Genomic DNA, 24,746 nt, shown 5'->3' on the forward strand with positions numbered 1-24,746 from the left:
CCACAATAAAATATGCAATTTGAGAACGGCATAAATTTTACATAATTAATAAAGTAAGAGAATGAGAAAAAATATAAAATAATATACTCCCTCCGTTTTCGGTCACTTTTTGCGCACCCATTTTATAAAAAATGACAATAAATAATTAAAGTGGAGAAATGGTAAAGTACGAGAGAAAATAATGTTGAGAGGATTATCATTTTTGTAAAACGAGTGTGTAAAAGTGACTGAAACTCTTAAAATTGGACGAAGAGAGTAATAAATAATAGAACTCATAAATTAGAAAAGTAAGAGTGAAATAGAAAATGTTTCCATAAATTAGTGTGCACTCCTAAATAAAAAGATGAATTTAATACGATGAACTTTTTAAAGCATCAGTTTTATTAAAAATACATTTGAATTTTCGGTTGGACTTTTAATTTAAAATAACAAGCTAATAAGTGAAATCATTTAATGCAGCCGGTGCTTTATTAATAATATTATATTTTAATTTTTTAAAATTAAGTCTCTTCCTCAACAAGGCACAACTGCCATTGTTCTTTCTTTCTACCGCTACAAATATTCAGTTCAGCCCCTCTTCTTACTCAATTTCTGATGATTTACTCTTCAATAACCTAAATTTGGTGAGGGATAATGACCGTTTTAAAAATAATTACAAATTTTAGAAGTAGAGAAAACATAAAAATAAGAATTTGGGGAAGGGCTTAAGACCTCCCCTTCCCTTTACTGCGTCCACCCATATATACATGTTTGTGTTGTAGGTAGAGTCAAAAGCCACAATATCACCAAACATATGGTAATTCTTCTTTATCAAACCATCGCACCGAAAGAGAGCAACCAACTGGTTAATACCGTTAACTTCATAGTGATATGTGAACGCCTCCGACAGTTTCTTCTTCTTAGCCATATCATCCAACACCATTTATACGTCAAACCCATGTGCGTATGCTTTGATGTCTCGAGAAGAGTTCCTGATATCCCCGACAGTGCAACCAATAAGTTCAAACCCACCGAGAATTTCCTTCAACTCCTTGAAGGTAAGTGTGGGGCCTATATTAGCCTTCAAACAGTCAAGGATGAATTTGTGATGTACGTCATCCAACTTTCGATTAAGTGCCATAAACTGCTGATGCTGAACCTTAACCATGTAAGGCATATGAACCTCGTTGAACTCCTGAATAATATAACCTTGAAGTCCTCCTTCGGAGAAGAACTTGAACGATATACTCGCTTTACAACCACAACGCTTGAATAACCGTCTGCATTTCATAGAAAAACCAATACATGCATTCATTTGGTCATCCTCGTTTGACTTCTAGTTGTCTTTCCTATTGCATACAACATAATACCAAGTAGTAACACCGTCCGTCTTTCTTATTCCTTGTTTGCGTGTATCAAATCCAACAGCGCGGGCATACACATCGTAAAACGTGAAAGCAAAATCTAGTAATTGGAACTTTTGACCGATGGCGGGCTTCAAGTGTGCAGAACTTTCAGGTACAACCAACACTATATACAATAACAACAAATTGCAACAAAACATCTCAGAAAAATATACATTACAGTACAATCATCGTACATTACTAAGTAAATAAAATACATTAAACTAAAGTATTTGTACATTAAATTTATCGCTTAACACTACTTCCTATCTGAGATGATAACTAAACCCTAGATGAATGACTGAAACTCGTGGCCTTTGGCGACGTTTGTGCTACTTAGTTCGTACTACATTCTAGCCCCAATGATTGCTAGACCCTTGGGGAATATATTTAACTTGCGCCAAACAATCAAAAACTGCCAATCTTACATTACTCGAAAGGGAGAAAATACATTACACTACCATTATGGTACATTAAAATTCGTTTGTAAGCTACCAAGACTTGCACAATAATTAAATTCGAGGTGTGGTGCGGTAATACACCCTAGCCCTACGTCGAGATTAACCCTACGAGATTCTAACTCAATTAAGGCTATTGTGGTCTAAAACTACAAGTAAACCCTACTGGAATTGTACATTACTGACCGCAAATTCACAATAGGTATTTCATAAAATTATACAACACAACCAAACAATACATACAGTAAGTTTCTGCAATGAACTATTACTCCAACTAATCGGTATTTTAGTGAACAAATCGGGTTTATAATCAATGAAGGAAAAAATTAATTACCTTCTTCCATTGTTGAGAAAAATGAAAGCAATGAACGAGTGCTCCAACTAATCGGTATTTTACGAGAAAAAAAATAAAGAACCGGACTTCTTCAATTGGGAAAAATCGACAACAATTTAGGGAGAATGTCTTCAACGGAGAAAAAAAGATGAACGTTTAGGGAGAGAAGAAAGATTGTAGCGACAAAAACCGCTGTGATCTTTGATAAAGATAATCAAGGAAATTACCATAACAAACTCATTTGTGTATACCAAAAATGACCTTTCGAATTGTTTAAATATTTTAATTAAATACATGTGGCATTATTTTTGGCCATCAAATCTTCTAATTGTGGGACTGTGATTTAGTTTGAAGAATGAACAATAATTGGCCCGTAATGTACATTCATATAATGTTCATTATATAGTTTTATTCATTACAAATACATGAAATGAATGTTCATAATTTATAGTAATACAAAAGAAGTGTTGTGGAACTGTTACGGACGTCCTCCGTAACGTGACCGGCTATCTATCTTCTCGGACGGATAGGGGCTGGGAAATAATTTGGGGGATACGGATGAACGAAGACGGAGGATGAGCTCTCAATGAAAGCACCAGTTGTTACGGACGTTCTCCGTAACGAGGCCGGATGGCTAACTTCTCGGAGAGATAAGGTGATCGAACCTTCGACGTGCTCGAAGGAAAGCTCACGAATTGCTGATTTTCGGACTTTCTCCGATGAACAACAATTTGGAAACGAAATATGATATTCTTGTTACTCAAGACAAGTTTGTGGAAAATAATATATTCATTGAATGATTGAATGATAACAAGCTCTGCTATTTATAATACTATAATACTACTACCTAACTTATTGAACAAGAAAACAAAGATATGGAAAAGATATGGTGAAATAAAAGATAACTAAATAGAATAATATCTTAAGGATATTCCCTAATAATATGTAGAGGATGATCGTATCAACTCCCCCACGGTTGAAATCCACCTTGTCCTCAAGGTGGGAACCACGAACCATTGACGAGAGTTGAAAGCAAAAGCTTTAGCTAGGCGTCTCCTCCCGGATCAAACACATATCGAACAGCTGAATGTCTCCCTTTTTCACCCTTGTCAAAAATCAACAAAGGAGACCCAATGTTGTCGGCAGAATTCCATGCCAAAATGAAAATCTTGTTCACGCCTCTCAGAATGCTCAAACATGGCGTGTCATTGCGCGGAGGGATCAACCTTGCATCGGTATCGAGCGAGGTTGATCGATGAATCATACTTGTAACCTCACCTACATTCCAACCCATATAGACACAAGCCATTACGGGCAAACTCGTGTAAGAACCATCTCCTTTCTTACCCACTTCTTTAGACTTTAATCTCAGCTCATCCATTTCTACTATAAGGTCCGATTTTGTTGTCTCAAGTGCAGCCTTATACTCAACTATAATATTCTCAATCTCCATCATCTCTTCTCCTTCTTGTATATTTGTTACCCATTTTTTCTTCATTGAGCTCGGGATAGCAGCTTGTGGATGCAGATTAGACACCGCAAATGGTGTTGTCACGGGCAGGGAGTGCAAGGGCTGGAAAGGTCCCGGAGCGGCGTAGGGTAGCAGCTCCAAAGGCGGTAAAGGACTCGGCCGCTGCAGCTGGCGATCTGATTGGGGCAGCGGCGGCGACGGTTGGTAATTTTGGTTGGGCTGCTTTGCCGAAATGGTTGCTGTCAGAGGTGATTCCAAACATGAAGGCTGGCGAGTCGCAGGTTGATCCGATTGCTGAAATACGAGCGGCCGTCGCTGGATCGATGGGTTTCCCTGAGGTGGTTGGAAATCCGGCCTAAGATTTATAGACTCGGTGGTGCTGTGTCGCGGTGGAGCCAATGAGACATTGGGGTATAAACCCGACTGCCCACGAGAAGCCATAGTATTTCTCGATGGAGGGTATTCTAGCGTCCGGTGCGACGAAGAAACAACTGGCTCATCGGGCTGCGATAATGATCGGAATTTGCTCACTCGGTCATCTGTGGCATCGACATGAGTTTCCTTCCTGTCCCATACGTCCAACAAGTGATCTAACTCTGCATTAATCGGTTCCTCCGCTATGATTGCTGAACGAGGCTGCCGAGACGCGGGCCCTCTAACGGAATACCTTCTGGGAAAGGTGTACAGCGGCGCCGCTGTGTCACGCGCCGTGTAAGGTTGATTCCGACGTGAGTTAGGGACATGGGCCAACGGCTGATCATACACCGAGACCTCGTTGAAGGGGCGTTGCCTTGGTGTCTCTCGATAGACAGGTGGGTCCCAACAGGTAGGTCGGCGCTTGGGCGGTGATGGCGAGTACATATCTAGCTCGTAGGATGAAGAATGCTGATATGCAGTGGTCCGACGGGTCCATGGTGGGTCCCAGTTGTCGCGACGACGAGTCTGCCTTGGCTCCCGGTTGAACGGTTGCCGTGCTAAATTGTCCACCCGTCGATCCAAGTTGTCGAAGCGAGCATTCAACTTTTCAAACCCTAAAGTGATTGGGTCGACAGAAGACTTCCCGGATTGATCTCTTTGGTCCGGTCGATAGTCGCCGGTGTTGGGGTGTCGCAGCGGGCAGATCTGCAGCGCCGGCGTCGCCTCCCTCGTCGGCAGTTCCGACGTATATTGGCCATGGTGTGTTGACGTCATGAGTACGGTGGAGTGGATTAGATGCGGTTGTGATGGTAGTGCTGTGGCTGAATTTTTTTTTTTTTTTTTTTTTTTTTTTTTTTTTTTTGGGAAAGCACCAGTTGTTACGGACGTCCTCCGTAACGTGACCGGCTATCTATCTTCTCGGACGGATAGGGGCTGGGAAATAATTTGGGGGATACGGATGAACGAAGACGGAGGATGAGCTCTCAATGAAAGCACCAGTTGTTACGGACGTTCTCCGTAACGAGGCCGGATGGCTAACTTCTCGGAGAGATAAGGTGATCGAACCTTCGACGTGCTCGAAGGAAAGCTCACGAATTGCTGATTTTCGGACTTTCTCCGATGAACAACAATTTGGAAACGAAATATGATATTCTTGTTACTCAAGACAAGTTTGTGGAAAATAATATATTCATTGAATGATTGAATGATAACAAGCTCTGCTATTTATAATACTATAATACTACTACCTAACTTATTGAACAAGAAAACAAAGATATGGAAAAGATATGGTGAAATAAAAGATAACTAAATAGAATAATATCTTAAGGATATTCCCTAATAATATGTAGAGGATGATCGTATCAGGAACATTTATAAATTAATTAATTGAATTACTATATTATAAATTAGTTTTATTTTTAGTTATATTATTCTATAGCAGTACAAAACAAGTGATATGCAACATTTATGATAAATTTTCACATTGTTTCGAGCTTAACTCAAAATAATGATATAATCTTCAATAGAAAATTTACTTTTTTCTTAAATTTGTAGATAATTAATTTAAAATTATAATCTTTTCCTAAATTGTTATTTAGAATGATTAGCATATAATTTAGTTTAAGTTAATTCATATTTATAAATTAATTTTTAATGTAAAATATTTAAAATGTTCAAATGTACATTTTTATGTACGTTTGCCACTACCCAATAAATAAATACGTCTCTATACAATATTTTTATGGCACTCGTGAAAATTTGTAACTCATAAAATTCTCAATTTTATAAATGTAATAGAAAACGGCAGTCTTATTTTGCATCACTCTCACCGCAATTCTCAATTTTTAGGGCACTCGTGAAAATTTGTAACTCAGAAAAATGAAGACGTCAGCTACTCCGGCGAAGCCCAGCGGCGGCGAAGTATTTAAAAGAGAAGAAAGTCTGAAACCTCAATTCCGGCTGGCCAAAGACGATACGAAACCGGCGCTCCGAGACCCCGTAAGAATCGCCCAATTACTTTCACCTCTGCTTAATTCAAGTCCAGGCCTCCTAATTAGGTTTTTGTTTGGGGATTTGATGCTCCATAGATTTTGAGATCCGATCCAATTGAGACTGAGGAAGCCGTGCTGCGATTGCCTCCGCTACCAGATAACATCACATCCAAATAAATTCAGTACGTATTTCTCCCAATTTTTTTCCTTGTAATTTTTCTCTTCTTTTGTGTGATTTATTTATGAATTATATTTGAAATGTAGTAATGTACACTGTGAATCCAGTCACTTCGAATTTATATTGTCATCTTCTCCTAAGTTTTGTATCACAAAACCGAATAATGTGATTTGATGCTTGATATCTTGTTAGGAAAGTATTCGTTTTATTTTTGTAAATGGAAATGCTCAAACTACAAGTGTGGTGAGCAGAGTTTATATCTGAACATGGCCCATCAGCAAAAACCAATGAAGATACAGAAGGAACCGAACATGCAACACAAAACAATAACTTACCCATCGATAGCCGAACAACGCCAAGACCGAGGAACAAGAAATGAGCATAACAAAACATAACCTCCATTGGCAACACAATACCTTAGTCAACAGTTCAACAAGCATTGATTGCTCAGAGATATTCCAGTGCCCATCTATCTTGTATCTCTATTATCGAGCGCATCTTCTTCGCGTACTCTTAGGGACCGTTCATCCTCTAATCACCAAATATTTATTCTAAAGCTAAGGTGCCAAAACAACCATTTCTTCTCTAAGGAGTACCAAGCTAGGAACGAAAACACATTGACGGTTGGCTGGGGATACAAACGGATATGTTCCACTGATCACAATAGAAGTTACACAAGCTACTAAAGATTTTGCAGCCGAAGAAGAAATTCTCAATAGGTTTCAGCTCTTCTTTGCATTGCACACACTTGTCATCACCGATATCAGTCACTCCAAGTTTGAGCAAACCCTCTTTGGTGTTATTGGCGAAAACAACCTCTCTTTGGTGTTATTGAGGAAAACATTCATTTAGCTCTAGCTAAATTGCTATACTTTTATACTGTATGACTTTGTGAAATATAAAATTTATTTGGATTCCATTCCCCCAAAAGAATATTTGAATTCCATTGAATGTTTTATAATCACACTTGTAAGAGCATCCACAATGGACAGGATTAGTGGCTGGAATATAGTCTGCCACATCAGCATTTCTTAGTCCGGACTATCCTCCTGCAGTGGTGCAGACTAGTGGTTGGACTAGGGTCCGCTGTTTCAAATTTATATTTAATTTTGCTTTTTTTGTTCTCAAGTACTTCCTCCGTCCCTTAAAATTTGTCACATTTTTCTATTTTCATCCCTCCCACGAAATTTGTCACATTTTACCATTTTTGGTAGTGAACCCCATATTCACTAACTCATTTCATCCCAACTAAGTTGATACAAAACTTTTGGATAGAGATTAAGAAATTGTGTTGAAAAGTAAGAGAGATGAATAAAGTAGGAAAGATAAAGAGAGAGTAAAGTAGGTGATGTAATAGAGTAAGAATGATTGGATGTTTTGTTTTTGCCAAAAAAAGATGACTCAACTTAATTGGGACATCCCAAAAAGGAATACGAGTCAACTTAGTTGGGACGGAGAGAGTATATAAAAGTAGGACTCATTCTCCACTAACTCTTTAACTCACTTTCCATTACATTTCTTAAAACTCGTGCTCGGTCAAAGTGTGACAAAATTTAAGAGGCGGAGGGAGTAATAAATAGCAAAATACTCCCTATGTTCCATAGTAATAGAGTCATTTTGCCATTTTGGTACGTTCCATAGTAATAGAGTCATTTCCTTTTTAATAAAAGTTAACACATTTCTCCACACCTACTTTACTCTCTGTTACTTTATTCTCTTTTCATCTCTCTACCTTTTTCATTTTCCACTTCATACTCCATTTACTTAAGTCACCTAACACAATTTTCTTAATCTCCGTGCCGAAAAGAAACGCCTCCATTATTATGGAACGGAGGGAGTATAATATATAAAACACAATAAATTTAAACAAAACACCTACATTACTTAAATTAAATTTACATTATCATAAAAATATAAACATGCTTATAGGAAAAAGTATGTATAAAAACAAAGAATCGAATGAAATGAGAAAGGTATAATAGAAGTCAAAATAAAAATAAAACGTTGAGTTTGGTGTTTGAACACACAACCTCTATGATTTTTCAAGACACATGTACCATTAGACTAAGCATAGTTTTGTGTTGAAATCAAACAAATTTATACATAAAGCAACAAAAACAATATTTTAAGTATAAAACTAATTGTCCCACATCGAAATCACAGAGAAACTTGGAGTTGAAAACCTATCTATAAAACAACCATTTATCTCACATCGAAGTAACGATGAAAGTTGGAGTTGAAAACCTATCTATAAAAGGTTTACTCAAGCAATGCGAAATTTGCTCATCTAGTGTGAAGGATTGTATAATGCAAAATATAATCTTGCACTAATTACATATTCGTCTTTTTTGTAGGGATAGTTGTGAAATTATAGTTTTTTTAATTTTACAATTGATTTTTTAAATAAAATTTGATATTTTAAATTAAAAATTAATTTTTTTTATCTCCGGACCTATCGTCCAGGCCCTGCAGTGGTCGGATGATAGTTCTGACGATCCAAGGACACCCCATTGTCCGCTGACGAAAGTTCATGCGTGGTGATCGTCCGCCCGCTCGTCTATCCGCATGCAGTGGTAAAGTTGGGCGGACGATCAGCCGGACGAGTGCTCCACTGCAGGCCGATGGACGAGCAAGCGGACGAGAGGTATGCCTGAACTTTCGTCCATGGATGAAGCGTCGCCCGTGTCTCGTCCAACCTATCGTCTGGCCACTACAGGGCCCGAACGATAGTTTCAGAGGATAAAAATTCAATTTTTAATTATAAAAAAATAATTTATTAAATTAAAATAAACAAACTATAATTTCACCACGATCTATACAAAAAATAGATTCGTGAATTAATGAAAGATTATATTTTGTAGATTAAAATCTTTCCCGCTAGATGATCAAGTTTTGCATTGCTTGAGTGAACCTTTTATAGATGGGTTTTTAACTCCAACTTTCTTTGTGATTTCGATGTAGATAGATAGTTTTTTAACTCCAAGTTTCTTTGTGATTTCGATGTGGGACAAGTAGTTTTATACTTAAAATAGAGTTTTTGTTGCTTTATGTAAAAATTCGTTTGATTTCAATACAAAATCTATGTTTAGTAATTAGTCTAGTGGTAAATGTGTTTTGAAAAATCATAGAGGTTGTGGGTTCAAGCCCCATACTCGACATTTTTTTTATTTTGACTTTTATTATACTTTTCTCATTTTGTTCGATTCTTTTTTTTATACTTTTTTCATATAAGCATGTATATATTTTATGATAATGTAAATTTAATTTAAGTCATGTAGGTGTTTTTTTCAATTAATATAAGTTTTATTTTTAAAAAAATTTGTTGTGTTTTAGTACTCCATATTTTATATTTTGCTATTTATTACTATTTGAAAACAAAAGAAATTAAAATTAAATATAAATTGAAAGGGCATACGGTAGTCCGCACTGCAGCGGGAGGTTAGTTCGGATTAAGAAATGCTAATGTGGCGACTGTCCGGCCGGACAATTGTGGATGCTATAATGGAGATGATAATAAGTTGAGAGTTGAATTGAGTAATTTTGAGTTGGTCAGATATTTTAGGTATGGGCCTTTTCAAAATTAAAAGCGTGCGTTACATGATAAAGTATTGTGTAGCTGGAATATAAACTATTCGTAGAGAGGACAAAAAAGAATGATCCAAATTCAAGAACTTGTCACAGTCAAACATGCATGTCTTAATTAAGCTCATTTTTATGTCTACACGATTTCACCAGAACTTAGCATGATATCAAATTCCAGAATTTTAAAACACAAACTTATACTAAAACTATACACCAGTGTACAAATCAAAATCAAAATCAAAATCAAAATCAAAATCATTTGTGTTAGTGTTTTAGTTATTGTTACATGTTCTCTTCAATTTCAATAATTTGTGATTTAGTATAATTTCACAACTAGGATACACCAATCCAATTATAATGTTTTTATACTTCATTCGTCTCTGAAAAGTATGAACTCTTTCTTTTTTAGTCCGTTTATGAAAAGTATGAATATTGTATTTTTGGAAACTCTCTTCTCTCTAATGACGTGGGTCACATTCCCTACTAATAAATTTTAAAAACTTTTTTCTATTTCGCTCTCTTACTTTACCAATTAAAACTCGTGCCGAACCAAATATCATATTTTTTAGGGACGGATGAAGTATTTAATTCTCCTTTTTATTTTTACAATTAGATACATAATACCACCGCCGTTTACCAAAAACAGACATAATTGTATATAACACGAGTTTTAATGCGCAATTGATCTAGTAAGAGAAATGGAGAAAAAGTAAGACAAAAGTAGTGTTTGTAGATCGTGGGGTCTATATTATTAGTAGTATTCAAATATTTAAGACTTTTTATATTTAGAAATTGGTCTAAATTTGATGGACGGTCCAAAGTAATAATACTGATCTATTTTTTTTTTGGACAGAGGTAGTATTTAAGAATTTAATTTTTTGTGATAAGTTTTTAATAGAGGATTCAATGATATTAAGAAATTGCGAGTAGCTAGTGGTCCATTACTCCAATCCATTGTGAAAGCAAGAGAGAAGAGGCCCCCCAATTCCTTCTAGAAGTAAGGGTGGCGTGTGGCTGTAATATAGCCAATTTTGTACTAGGAAGATGAAATCAACTTACAAATACCAAAAATATAAATGCATATGTCGGCCCACAACATTTCCTTACAGCATTCCGGCTAATGCAACTATAAAGAGGGAGAGTTGTATTTGTTATTTGTAAACTGTACTAGTATGGATGCCATTTCTCCAACCATGGTGGGTGAGACAGTGTTGGTTGATGCATCTTCATTCATGTTATTTGAGGCGAGTGGCGATTCCGAATCCCAGTATTACGACACGGGGGAGCAGGCCAAATCCACGGCTGAGGACGATGCCGAGTCCTGCACCTGCACCTGCACCTGCGCCTTTTTATCCCGCACTAGCGCCCCGGCTCGTATTGACGATGATATTGATGATGAGGACGATGGTTGTGCAGCTGAGCTGGAGGATGGAGTGGTTGATCAATACAATTCTATTGCCACTAAAAACCGAGAGGAGACAGATAGGCTATTTTGGGAGGCTTGTTTGTCGTCGTAAATAGTTTTACTTTAATATCAGTTTCAAATCGTTATCGTGTCATGACAACTACAATTATATTGTTGGATTTTTTGATATGACATGAAAATTCTACACGAGCACGCGCGAATTTAATGGGTTTTGCAACAAGTCTTATTTGGTCGAATCACTAATAAAACTGATGATTTCGAGTTGGGTTTCAGTTAAACCGTATTGTGTTGGATCGTTGACCCAACAATGACCCAAGCCTCGTGATTTGTAAGCCTAAGTTTTGACACACATATATATACAAATGCATTATTTGTCATTTATATTACGGCGAGATAATAAAAATACACATTTTTATGATAATGAATCAAATAATATCAATAAACAACTTCAAACTTGACTTTTTATTAACTCAAATTTATTGGCGAGTGGAATCAAATTGAAGGCATGTACAAGTCGCTTGATTGTAGCTTAAGAGAAAATATAAGTCCCTACAATTTTCTTTAACAAGATTGCCTTCTTTGGGACGAAAATTAACTTGTATACAAAGACCGACTTTAATAAAAGAAAAACTTTAATCTTAAACTTCTAGATAAGAAGAATGTTTAGGTTGGATACATATTTTCATGGGATTGTAGTTCAATTGGTAAGAGCACCACCGTGTCAAGGCAGCAGTTGCGGGATTGAGCCTTGTCAATAAATACATCAATTCATTTGTCCATCTTCATTCCCAATAGGGATCCTTTTTTCCGTTTTGCAATTCTCATCAAGGTAGGGCTGGCAAATCGTGCGGATTGGGTCGTTATCGGGTTGACCCGATAACGACCCAACCCAATAAGGTCAAACCCGAACCCAACCTGTTAAGGAAACCTCAAACCCGAATACGAATCCGACCCGCCACCTCCGAACCTGGACACGACCCGGACACGACCCAAACACGATAGCGACACGAACCGCTTTGGGTTGACCCGACACGATAGCAACACGATATCAACCTGAACACGATAACAACACGAACCACTTTGGGTTGACCCGACGCGATAACAGCAAGACAACAACCTAAATGCCATATTTTTTGGGGTGAGCTGCGAACGGCTGGAACCGACGAGCGGCGACTCTGGAACGATGGAGGCGGCTAACTGCGACGCGAATCCAGCAAAGCGGCAAAGAGACAGCAGCGCTCTCCCTCCCCGAGACCGGTGGTTGTTCGAACCCGAGCACAGCAACAAGACAGTTGCGCGATTGGAGCCGTGGTGGTACGTCGGCGTGCTCGAATGGAATGGAGTGAGAGGGAGGCGAAGGCAGCGGTGCTGCGTCACTCGCAAGGGATTTAATTTGGGGATTTCTCCTGTGTGAAATTTTAAATTGAGGAGATGGGGGGACCGATTCAATGCAGGTATGAGAATGGGGAGGGGGGAGAACGGAGACGGTGGTGGTGCGTCGCTATGAGAAACGAGAAGGTGTAGTGAGGCGGAAGAAAGAAAAGAGAGATAGGGATTTGCTCTAATTTTGGGGATTTTGGGAAGATGGCATAGTGAAACTGTGAAAGTGACCTACTCTATTTTTATTTTTTTTTCAAAGTGACTAAATTAAATTTAATAAAAAATAAAAATAATAAAATATTAATTTTTAACAGGTTACCTGCATCCGACCCGCATCCGACCCGAATTTTTCGTGTTCTTATTGGGTCAACCCAATAATGGCCTGTATCCAATAAGACTTGATCCAAACCCAATTATTTCGTGCAGATTCGTGTCGGATTATCGTGTCGTGTCAAAAATTGTCAGCCCTATATCAAGGGGCATTTTTCATTACTTCAACTATAATTTAGTTGTTTAGACAATTTTCTTTTATCAATTGATTATAGCAGTCATCACTATAGGCATAAATGAGAAATTATTATCAGTTTTTGAAAAGAGAAAATAAGATAGATAAATTTTTTTATTAATGACTTCAAAATGTTTGTAATGGGTAGCTTAATAATAGTAAAACACTAAGAGCATCCACATCGGCGAACACAAGCTTGTCCGTCCGTCCATGCCAGCGTTCTTGCCGCTGGCAAGGCGCTGCTCGATGCATCGAGCACGTCCGTGCCACCGAGCAGGCGACGTGGCAGCTTCCTAAGCCGTTGGCAATTTATTTTTTTTTTAAAAAATGGATTTTAATTAAAAAAATCTGATTAAAAATAAAAAAAAAATTTTCCCACTTCCCAAAAAATTATATCCGTTTTCTACCCACTTTTAATTTATTTTTCAATTTTTTTCCCAAAAATACACATTTTCATCTATAAATACCCACTTCCACACTAAAAATTCACACTACACAATTCTCATCTAAATTCTCTCATTTTCATTCTCAATTCTCAATCTTTCTTTCACTCTTACTCTTACAACAAAACAATGTCTGGCCACGGCGATCACCCCCCGCTCCCACGGTTGGAACCCCGATTGGTTCGGTTCACAACCGTTTCCTAGTCCGAAAATGGAATATTCGGCCCCTCCTCAAACCCAAGGTTCGGAAGTTTCGGGTGGCTACCGGCCTTACCCGATCAACGACCAAGATGCCCCCGAAGGGCAATACGGGTGGACACCCGAGCATAGAGCGAGGTCGAGCGACACCTCCCAAACTCTGACTCCTCCTACTCGCGGTGTCCGCACACTATACACTCCGGCGGAGATGGAGCAATTGTTCAAAGCGTTCTTGTCAATCTCCGAAGATCCGGAGGTTAGCACGAACCAATCCGGCGATCATTATTGGTGGCGCATCTGTCGCCGGTACAATGAAAACCGACCGGCTGGAACAATCGAGCGCAACGAGAGTATGGTGCGCAACGCCATATACAGAGCCAACGAAGAAATCCAAAAGTTCCACGGGTATTACCTCCAAGAAGAGCGGCCGGAGCGAGGTCGCCATCATCAGTTCCGCCTTGTCGACCTACCAATCCATGAACTACAAGCCGTTCAAGTACCTCAACATTTGGTAGGAGACGCGGTCGCATCCAAAGTATAGGGGAGGCGTAGCATCCTCCTTTAGCGGCTCCTCCAACGGTCAAGGTCGGTATCCCTATCCGACGTCGGCTCCAAAGACGTGGCTAGCCAACTTTCCGGAGCTAACTTGGGTAGCCCCGACGCCGGCCCGGGCAGTTCCCAACGCCGGCCACAAGGAAGGAAGAAGGGGCGGCCAATCGCCGCCGCGCCGCGACTCCATCCGCCCCCGCTCCCGCTCCCGCTCCCTTTGTGCCACCTCAACCCCCCATCAACTCGTTGTAGGGGGTTTTGGCCCAACTCAATTTGGCCGATAGGTCAAATATGACCCCCGAGCAACTTCGGTCGCATGTAGCGATGATACGGGGTCTCCAAAGAACGTTGGAGTTATTGCCGGATGATGACTAGTCTTACCCGGAGGCATTTTTACGCTTAAATTACATAATTTTATTTTTTAGGAGTTTAATTATGTAATTTTTATTTTTTAGGATTTTAAGTATGTAATTTTTATTTTTTAGTATTTTAAATATGTAATTTTTATTTTTTAGGAATTTAATTTTGTAATTTTTAATTTTTTTGTAATTTGTAATATTATTCCGGTTATTTTTAATGTATTTTAATTTTGTGGAGATTTTTTTATTTAAATTGAATAATGGAATGGTGGGACTCTTGTGCTCGTCCTTGCAGAAGAGCACGGATGTGGGTGTTGTGCTCTTGCCTAAGAGCAGGCAGAAAAAGTAGAGTCGGGCCACATCTGTGCTCGTTGGCAAGAGCACGGATGTGGATGCTTTAAGGATGTGTTCGCTAATGAGATAAGGAAATGCCTGGATTTGTATCTTGGGCAGATTTAGGTTGGTAGGGCCCTCAGATTTGGTTAGGCCATCCACAATAGGAATAGCCCAACAATAGCCCAGTCATAGCCTAGCTACAAACTCCTCCTCCCACATCATTATTAATAAAAATCTTCTTGTCACATCATCAAAACAAGCAAATAGTCCAGTCATACCCCAGCCATAGCCTAGCAACATCACTAGCCACATCACTAATAACAATTATATAAAAATGAAATAATTAACAGTCACACAATATACGGAATTTAATTTACGAGACACATACGGGAAACATTAATAATACTATTAAAATTTTAAAAAGTACAATAATTTTTAAAAAGTACAATAATTCACTCCTCGTCTCCTCCGTCGCTGTCGCCACCATCGCCTCCGCCTCCGTCGCCACCATCGCCTCTGTCGCCACTGTCGCCGCCGCCTCTACTCGCGCCGGTCTCCCTCCGTGCCGCCTCCAAATCCTCCTGCATGCTTAGGAGCAATGTTTGAAGCAAACTCTTCTCCACGGGGTCCACCGCCGCCCGCCATTCGGCCATCGTCTTGACCATCTGATTGCGCGTTTGTTGACGCGCGAAGAATTTGAGATCCGCTGTGGATTGACCAAGGGAGGATGTCGACTGGACCTCCTGTGAATCCTCGGCTGCCCCCCTCACCTCCCGTTGAGCCCGCTTGTGCCCAACTGGGCGAGTTCGGCTAGCGAACGAACGAGGGGTCGGGACCTCCTGGGCCGTCTCGGGGAGGTCGTGGGAACCACCGCTGCTGCTGCTGAAATCACCGATATAGTTCAGTCGTTGCTTCTCCGCTACTCGGAACTTCTCGGAGTCATTCAACACAAGATAGCAGTTCCAGTAGGTGAAGTCCTTATATAACCCGGGCTGGGGGGAAGGCTTTCTCTGCTATCCTCCTGCAGTCTTCCTCCGTTTGGCCACTACTCTGCATGCGGAGGGCGTTGGCGTACAAACCAGAAAATCGGGAGACGGCAGCCCTGATTCGGTCTCACCCCTTCCGGCAATCCTCCCCGTTGGTCGCCTCCCCTCCGGGCAAAATCTCTGATAGGCTGCTGCTATCTTGCCCCACAAGTTGACAATCCTCTGGTTGTTAGAAACAAGAGGATCGTCGCAAACACTCACCCACGCCTTGGACAACGCGACGTTCTCCGCATCCGTCCACCTTCTCCGTACCGAGTCGTCGTCCTCACCCGCCTGCGACGACTCCCCGACCTTCTTCCCCTTACCCTTCTTCTTTGGGGCGCCACGACCCTGCACTGCTCCCCCCATTTGAACAAGAGTATCCGGAACTCCGAGAATATCAAACCCCAACTCCTCTAAGGAAAAAGCATCAAATTGCGTGAACTGCGCATCCGTTGAGGTCGATGTGTGCGAAGAAGCAGTCGAAAAATCAAAACTGGGGCGATAGACGTCCCCCTCCCCCGGCGTCCCCTGCGTCGCCGGTACCCCCCCGTCGGGGGCTGCATCGCCGTCCCCCTCCCCCCCGGGGCATCATCTGCATCCCGGGCACCCCCCCCGGCATCATCTGCATCCCAGGCGCCCACCCCGGCATTTTCTGCATACCGGGTTGCATCCCCGGTACCCCCTGCCACGCCGGCATACTCCCCCCAGGCATATTCCCCCCGGCTGTCATCCCGGGCATCATCCCCTGCCACAAGTACATGTTGTAGTACCCTGGCATCGGACCCCATCTACCTCCCACGAGTACCGGGAGAGTTTGAGACCCGCTCGTCACTGGAGTACCTTCATTGGTGTTCTCCATTTCTCGATGTTCACCATTTCGGATGGCCTTATACATGTATGCGTTTGGTTGACAAGAATTAGGTCCAAAAATAGAAACCAAACGAGAACTCCAAATATTTTCATAATTCCACACCATACCCTTCAACCTCCTAGAGTTGTGGCAAATGAAAACAAGTCGAGATACATACTCCGAATTGGATATAACTCATTGGTGTTTCAGCTGCTCGTGTTCGAAAATAATGGTTGCCAATGGTGAAATCGCTGAACTTGATGATAGGTCAACGATGAGGTGTAGGTGGCAGAGTTTAATCACAGATGCCACCGTCTCCTCCACACCGCCCCTGCTCACCAATGTCCGGTGGCTCAGATCTGCCCCCTCTCTCTCAGCTCGATTCAGCACCATTAGTGCCTGAATCACGACACTTTTGTGAATTGAACCATGCAGGCTTGACACAAATTCCAGTGCTCATGAGTCTAAAAACAGTGACACTGAACATGTTGATTCGGCAAGAATTGGAGCCATTTCATTCCAATTCTTGGACAGTGAACACGTCCCGACATTGAATCATAAGCTCTACTCTATGCAATTCAATGATTTATGGATCACTCTGAACTCATCCAAAATGAATGTTAAAATCACTAACCATTTGATTCACATCAAAGATTATGTCACTATCACATCAGTAGTCGTTTATATAAGCGCTCATCAGATAAAACCACATTGTTTATAAACGAAGAAATATAGTTTAGTCGAGTAAGCTCTTGAGTTGATGTGCGTTGGTTACTATTTGGTTTAAAATGGTCAAGTACTAGTACAGTATTTCTCTGGTTGCATACAAATGAATGCTGCTAAGATGATATTCTTTTAATTTTTTAGTAATTATTATAGGTGATCAAAATATAAGACTCGTTTCCAACTAAAGTAGGTTCCAACCTAATGCGATAGTTTAAGAACAGAGCAAAAGAAATTTGGTAATTAGGGAGGCTTGTATATGGACCGACGATCCAAACCATTACCATTCCAAAATTCCTAAACCACAACCCATCCAAATAACAGAATTTAATTCTCAACAAAAACCTTAAAATTCCTGCGACGCAGAACCGATCTCTTTGTCCCTTCCACCAGTCTTCTTCGGCAACAGAGTCTGGTGAATATTCGGTAAAACACCTCCATTAGCTATTGTCACATGCCCCAACAGCTTGCTCAACTCTTCGTCGTTCCTCACTGCCAGCTGTATGTGACGCGGAACAATCCTGTTCTTCTTATTGTCTCTGGCAGCATTTCCAGCAAGTTCCAACACCTACACAAATCAATAGATTACAGTATTCACAATTTCATTAGAAATTTGGGGGAAAACACAAATCTAGGTTATCACATTTTTGGGTAATCGAAGAATTGCAACACTCAATTGACGCGATTTGATGCAATCGGAAGTGTAGTACAAATCTAGGATATCACATTTTTGGTGAATCGAAGAATTGCAACACTCAATTGATTCGATTTGATGAAATCGGGAGCCAAATGCAGCAGATCTAAACGGTAATTACCTCAGCGGCGAGGTACTCGAGGACAGCGGAGAGATAGACGGGGGCGCCGGCTCCGACGCGCTCGGCGTATTTACCGGCCTTGAGGAAACGAGCGATTCTGCCGACGGGGAACTGGAGGCCGGCTTTGGAGGAGCGGGAGACGGATTTGGAGGCCTTGGGCTTGCCTCTTCCGCCCTTGGTGGTAGATGCGGCGTTGGAACTCATTTTCACTGAAGCGGTTGATTGGTAGCTTTGGAAACCCTTGGACTGGATTGAGGGATTTTGGAGAGTGGCGAATGATTGAAAGTGCGAGGGACGTGGGTTTATATAGGGACGAATGGTGGATTCTGATTGGCTGGAGGGGTGGGGCGTGGATTGCCACATTCGCATCGAGAATTAATGGAGCGAGGATTTTGAATATGTTGCCGCAATTGGAAAATTATTTTGGCGGGAGTTATGCGCTATCGGATATTGGGTTGGGCCGGACTAAAACATATTGGGCCGTAGGCTGAAATATCTAATCCCAAGCTATTCCTTCCGCCGTCTAATTTTGCCCTTTTTGTCCACCGACTAATAAATATTTCATTTGCTTTTTTTACTATGGATCACACATTCGCTATAAAATTAATACTCTTTTCGTCCCAAGTTATTTGAGTCGTATTCCTTTTTGGGTTGTCCCAAATTACTTGAATCATTTCTCTTTTTGACTAAAAACAAAACTTATAATCACACATACTTTATTTTTTCTTTTACTTTACTTTCTCTCTTCTCTCTTACTTTATTCTGTCTTCTACTTTATTTTATTTTATTTAACTCATTAAACACAATTTTCTTAAATTCCGTGCCAAAAAGAAACATCTCAAGTAACGTGAGACGGAGGGGATATATAAAAAAAGACTCACTTTTCACTAATTTTTCCTATTATTTTTTACTATGTTTTTTAAAACTCGTGTCCAGTCAAACTTGGTCTTGTAATTATGAACGAAGGAAGTAATTTTAATTGATAGGAGTATTATTTATATACTCACCCGTCCCATAAAAATATGAACATTTTCCTTCTCCACCTGTTCCATAAAAATATGAGTATTTTCGTCATGGAAAGTTGTCTATAACTCATTACTCATATACATCAAATTATTTACAACTTATACCATTGGAGCCCAATATTAAATATTAATAATATTATGGGTCTCATTATCCACTAATACTATTTCAACTGTTTTTCTCCGCATATCTCTTACTTTATTAATTGTGTAATAATTTGTATAATATCTTAAATGTTTATATTTTTATGGAATGGAAGGAGCGATAATATGCACGTATCACCAAATCAAATTTGCAACAACTATGATTATCGGACCGGAGTGAAACATGCTTGTAATGATTGTTCCAAAATGGTATGCCATGTATTTATGTACGGATGGTTTTTCCAAGTCCAAAACCGTTGAAGTGTTTTGTTTAAACATTCATATAGCCCGTTTATATTTCATAGAACATCCACAATAGCAATGACTTCCCTACGGACTAGCACTAGGACTTCCCAAAAACATCTTTTATCACATCATAAGGACTTCCCACCCCAGTGCCACATCACTAGGACTTCCCACTGCATAATAGTGGACTAGCACTAGGGCATCCCAACAATACAATTTCACATTTTTATACGGAATATAATACGAAATTCAAAATTCAACACGAATACGAGGAAAATGCAATCATAAGTTCATTATAAATTAATACAATTTAAAAAAAAACAATTACATCATAAATATCAACGTGCATTCTTCCGCGCCCACAACTCATCAATTATATCCTACTGGAGTCGAATATGAGCTTCTTGTTAGCGCATGTCGGCATGAGCTTGGAGCCGCCCGACGTCATCATGAGGTATCCCCATGGGTACATTGGCGGTGGCCACGCCGTGGCTTGGCCCGACGACATCTTCATTGGTCCAATCAGATAGTTCTGGACCTTCTTGTTCGACAATCATGTTGTACAAGATAATACACGCGTACATGATATCAGCAATGCAGTCGCCATACCAAAAACGGGTTGGTCCCTTCACCGCCGCCCATCGAGCCTAGAGCACACCAAATGCCCGCTTCACATCCTTGCGCGCTGTCTCCTGTCGGCTCGCAAAGTAGACCTTCTTATCTTCGAGCGGATATCTGATCGTCTTCACAAATACGGGCACCTAGGGTATATCACATCCACCAAATAGTAGCCTATATGATGCTGGTTGTCGTTGGCGACAAAACTAATGGTCGGACCAACGCCCTGGCACTGCTCGTTGAAATGAGGCGACGACTGGAGGACGTTGACGTCGTTGTTCCCTCCGGCTACCCCAAAATATGCATGCCAAATCCAAAGTCGGTAGTCAGCTACGGCTTCGAGGATCATCGTCAGATTCTTACCTTTGAAGTCGGTCGTGTAGGGACCCTTCTAAGCGGTAAGGCAGTTCTTCCACTCCCAATGCATGCAATCTATACTGCACAACATCCTAGGAAACCCGTGCACCGTCCCGTGCATATCCATCAGTTCCTGACAGTCTTGGGGGGTAGGCTTCCACAGGTACGTCTCCCCGAATATTTGAATGACGCCGATATGGAGGTACTCCTCTAATATGTCGGTCGCGCCTCCGTAAGCCAACTGCCTAATTGCAACAGTGCACTTCTGCATAGGCGTGTGTCCGGGTTTGCCACTCGCATCCCTCCTGAATCGGAAGTACTTGTACCGACACTCTAAAGCGTTCACGATACGCATAAATAGATCTCGGTGCATCCTAAAACGCCGCCAGAAGAAGTTGTCCCCAAACCGCGGCTGCTCGCTGAAATAGTCCTCAAACAACCGTTGGTGTGCAGCGACGTGGTCCCGGGGTACTACAGCTCTATGCTGGATGGGGCGAGGTATCGTCGGCTACTGCTGCGAGACCGCCTTCATCATGCGGTTTATCTCAGCGGACGTATACGCCCGTATCTGTTCGCAGATTTGCCGCGATGCTTCACTATCCCTGCCACCATCGCCCGCACCACTACCACTGTCACCCGCACCACTACCATCCGCACCACCACTACCACTAGCTATTTCGGGATGTCGAGAAATATAGTTGAAGAAGAGAAACTCGTTAATACAAGTGATGCGAATGAAAAAGAACCGAAACGAGCCGTATATATAGAGTTTTTAAAATATAAAAAATCAAAAAACCGCTAGTCCGTCGGGTGCCCGCAATAGCAGACGAGACGGCGGACGAGCTGACGGACGAGCGAGATATACGACGGATGAGGGGTCGTCCGCCCGACTCGTCCGTGAGCGTCTCGCCGATCATAATAGTGGACGAGCGGCTCGCCGGTCGCTCGTCCGTCGGCTCGTCCACTATTGTGGATGCTCTAACTAAAATTAGTTGGTAAAATTATAAAAGGTATTCCCTCTATCCCTTATTTGTTTATTTGTCAAGTGATTAATATTCTTTTTTCTAGGACATTTCAAGTTAAGTGAGTCATTTCTATTTTTGACATTATCAGTTGATATTTTAATATCACCATATTAATATTTTTAATATACTATATTGATGAGTTAGTAGGGTTAGAAATTTAAAAAATTAGCAATATATAGCACCCCTACACATGTATCTATGATTTATAATTTAGTTGTTTAGACATTTTTCTTCAGTCTATTAGAGCATCCGCAATAGAGGCGAGCGCACCGGCTCGCCGATTTTTTGCGGGCGAGCGCAATTTTGTTTTTTTTTTCGAAATTTTAATATTATTATTAAATTTTCCCGTATATGTGTCGTAAATTTAATTCCTTATTTGGTGTGATTGTTTAATTATTTGTTTTTAGTGCTGATGATGTGGCTGGGCTATTGCTTGTCCAGTTGCTTGTCCTGCTGATGTGGCAGGAGGAATTTAGTGCGGCTGATGTGGCGGAGGAGTTTGTGGCTGGGCTATTGGTTGTCCACGAACTATTGTGGATGCTCTTAGTTAGAGCATAAGTCACTATAATAAATCATTATTATTTTTTATAAATAAAGAGAGAAAATAAGATAAATAAGAAATTTATTAATGACATCGAAATGTCTGTATTACAGACTCTGTAATGGGTAACTCAATACTAAACTTTATAATGATTTATTGGCTGACATGGAATCATAAGCTCTATTCTTATAGACCACTCTGAACTCATCCAAAATACGTAATTGTTAAATTCACTAACCATGTGATTCACATCTAGGATGAATTTGCTTTAACTGTCACAGTTGGTGGAGAAGGAACCAACCAAGAAAATATTTTTTTCGCAATAGAATTGATTCTCTAATGTCTTGAATCCAAGAAACACTTAATGGAAAGATCAAAGTTAAAACTGTTTTTACTATGTGAACCAGAAATGATTCTGTTTTTTTTAAAAATTGACCTTGGCATCAAAAAGGGAAAACAAACAACAATATAATAGAGATCAATCCTATCAAAAACATGACTCCCAACTCCAACAAAATCTTAGTAGATCAAACAGAACTCATCTCACTAACTTCACCTTCTAGCAGCAATCAGCAGCATTGGTGAAATTATCCCCTGTATTTCTAGCAAAGACTCTTGTATTCTCATCTCCTCTTCAACATCTCTCTTCAGATTTCTGATAGAATTTCTTAGTTCATCTGAAGATCTTATATCCTCTGCCCTCGACTCAACGACCTTCCTCGCCAACCTCATCAGCAGCCCTGCATATCGTGGCATGGTGGAGTACTTCTGCAAAAACACCAACAGCAACCCGAGCTCCTCCACGTCCAAATTGGCTACACATTTCATCAACTTCCTGCGCGCCACCAGCTCCTCCATCACAGCCACGACACTCTCCGGATTTCTCTTGTTCAAAGCAGCTACCAGCGCCTCCCTGTGCCTAAACTTCCTCAACAGCTTATCGAACTCGGCCATCTTCACCTTCTTCGCCCTCTTGATCAAGTAATCCCCTTCCGAGGGCTTCACGTTCTGCCCTCGCTGGAAGTACCTAAAGTACGAAGGCCTTAGAACCTTCCTCCCCGGCTCATCATCCACGATTTTCCAATGCGAATTAGTAGCTCCTACTTCCTCGCTCTCCACCTTCGCCTTCCTTCTCCCGATATACAAGTTCCCTTTCGACGTCCCTATGACACGAGTGGAGCAATCGGGCGAAAATTCAACTGAGAGAAGCGGCTCCGGGAACCTCATGGAGTGAGTGATCTTCAGCTTTGCATAGTCAAACACCTTCATATATCCATCCAATGCAACACTCAATATCCTATTCCCCTCGGCTTCTTCCTCTCCGCCCCCTCGCGCGACCTTCCCCATACAGAGGGCGGTAACCGTCTTGATATGGCTCTCCATCGAATACAGCAGCTTCCCACCGCCAATCACATCCCATATCTTAACGAAATTCCCACCGGCCGTGGCGATTAGGCCTCCGGAGGGGAGGTAAATCACACTCTCCACAGGCTTCTCGTGATTCAATTCCAACACAGAGCCCGAATTCGACACGCGCACATCCCAAACCCTAACCCTATGATCGTACGATCCGGAAACGAACATTTCATCGCTAATCGGGGAAGCATCGCCGCAGCGCACATAATCCTTGTGCCCTAGCAGATTAAACACGCATTTCTCGGTCGCGACATCCCAATACTTGACAACGGAATCGTCTCCGCCAGAAAAGAGGTGGAGCTTATCTGCGGCGCGAGGGTAATTCACTGACCGGACGGCGGCGGCGTGGCCTTTCAGGCGGCGGAGGTGGCTGCGGGATTTTGCGTCGAACACGTGGACGGTGCCGGTCAGGTCTCCGGCGGCGAGGAGTTTTCCGTCGCAGCGGAAGGAGACGGCGGCGGCGGTGTCGGAGAAGGAGGAGATTGGGGGTTTAGGCTCGAGAGTTGTGGCGGAGAAGATGGAGACGCTGGCGGAATGCGTGGCGACGAAATCGTGAGGGGCTGTCGGCGAAAAGGCGATGGAATTTATTGGGAAAGTGAAGGATTTGGAAGGTGTGGTTTCGATATCTTTGGGGATTTTGAAGGATCGCCAGTACTTGGCCTCCGGGGTGGGAGTGAGTTTGCTGGAGGTGGGGCGGAGCTTCGGCTTAACAGGGAAGGATTCCGCCATTGTTGAACGGCGGGTGATTAGGGTTTAGGGAATTGGGGAAGAATTGCTGCTCAGAGAGGAAATAGGGTTTATGACCTCGTGTATATATACACAGGTCACTATTTGAAAAAATATTAATCTTCTTTCTCTCTGAAAAGCATGAATAGTGGCATTTGAATTCGTTCTGAAAAGTGGCATTTGAATTTTGGAACAATTAAAACACATTACTCATTCACGTCATTTT

The 24,746-nt window shown here is 41.2% G+C and overlaps 3 protein-coding genes across 3 annotated transcripts; 1 reads left to right on the top strand and 2 right to left on the bottom strand.

Moving 5' to 3' along the window:
- The first annotated feature begins 10,985 nt into the window (after positions 1-10,985).
- LOC121745973 lies at positions 10,986-11,330 on the top strand. Its single transcript, XM_042139921.1, has one exon. It carries the CDS (start codon positions 10,986-10,988, stop codon positions 11,328-11,330), a length of 345 nt encoding a protein of 114 aa, XP_041995855.1.
- A 6,536-nt stretch (positions 11,331-17,866) lies between these two features.
- On the bottom strand, positions 17,867-18,712 carry LOC121744103 (histone H2AX-like). Its single transcript, XM_042137543.1, has 2 exons — positions 18,426-18,712; positions 17,867-18,178 (listed from the first exon to the last, which is right to left on the bottom strand). Exons 1-2 carry the CDS (start codon positions 18,627-18,629, stop codon positions 17,957-17,959), a joined length of 426 nt encoding a protein of 141 aa, XP_041993477.1. The 5' UTR covers positions 18,630-18,712; the 3' UTR covers positions 17,867-17,956.
- Positions 18,713-22,745: 4,033 nt separating this feature from the next.
- On the bottom strand, positions 22,746-24,606 carry LOC121745128 (protein SLOW WALKER 1-like). The gene has a single exon (XM_042138914.1). It carries the CDS (start codon positions 24,521-24,523, stop codon positions 22,931-22,933), a length of 1,593 nt encoding a protein of 530 aa, XP_041994848.1. The 5' UTR covers positions 24,524-24,606; the 3' UTR covers positions 22,746-22,930.
- Between the last annotated feature and the right edge of the window lie 140 nt (positions 24,607-24,746).

The sequence above is a fragment of the Salvia splendens genome, chromosome 8 (genome assembly GCF_004379255.2).
Source record: "Salvia splendens isolate huo1 chromosome 8, SspV2, whole genome shotgun sequence".
NCBI lineage: Eukaryota > Viridiplantae > Streptophyta > Magnoliopsida > Lamiales > Lamiaceae > Salvia > Salvia splendens.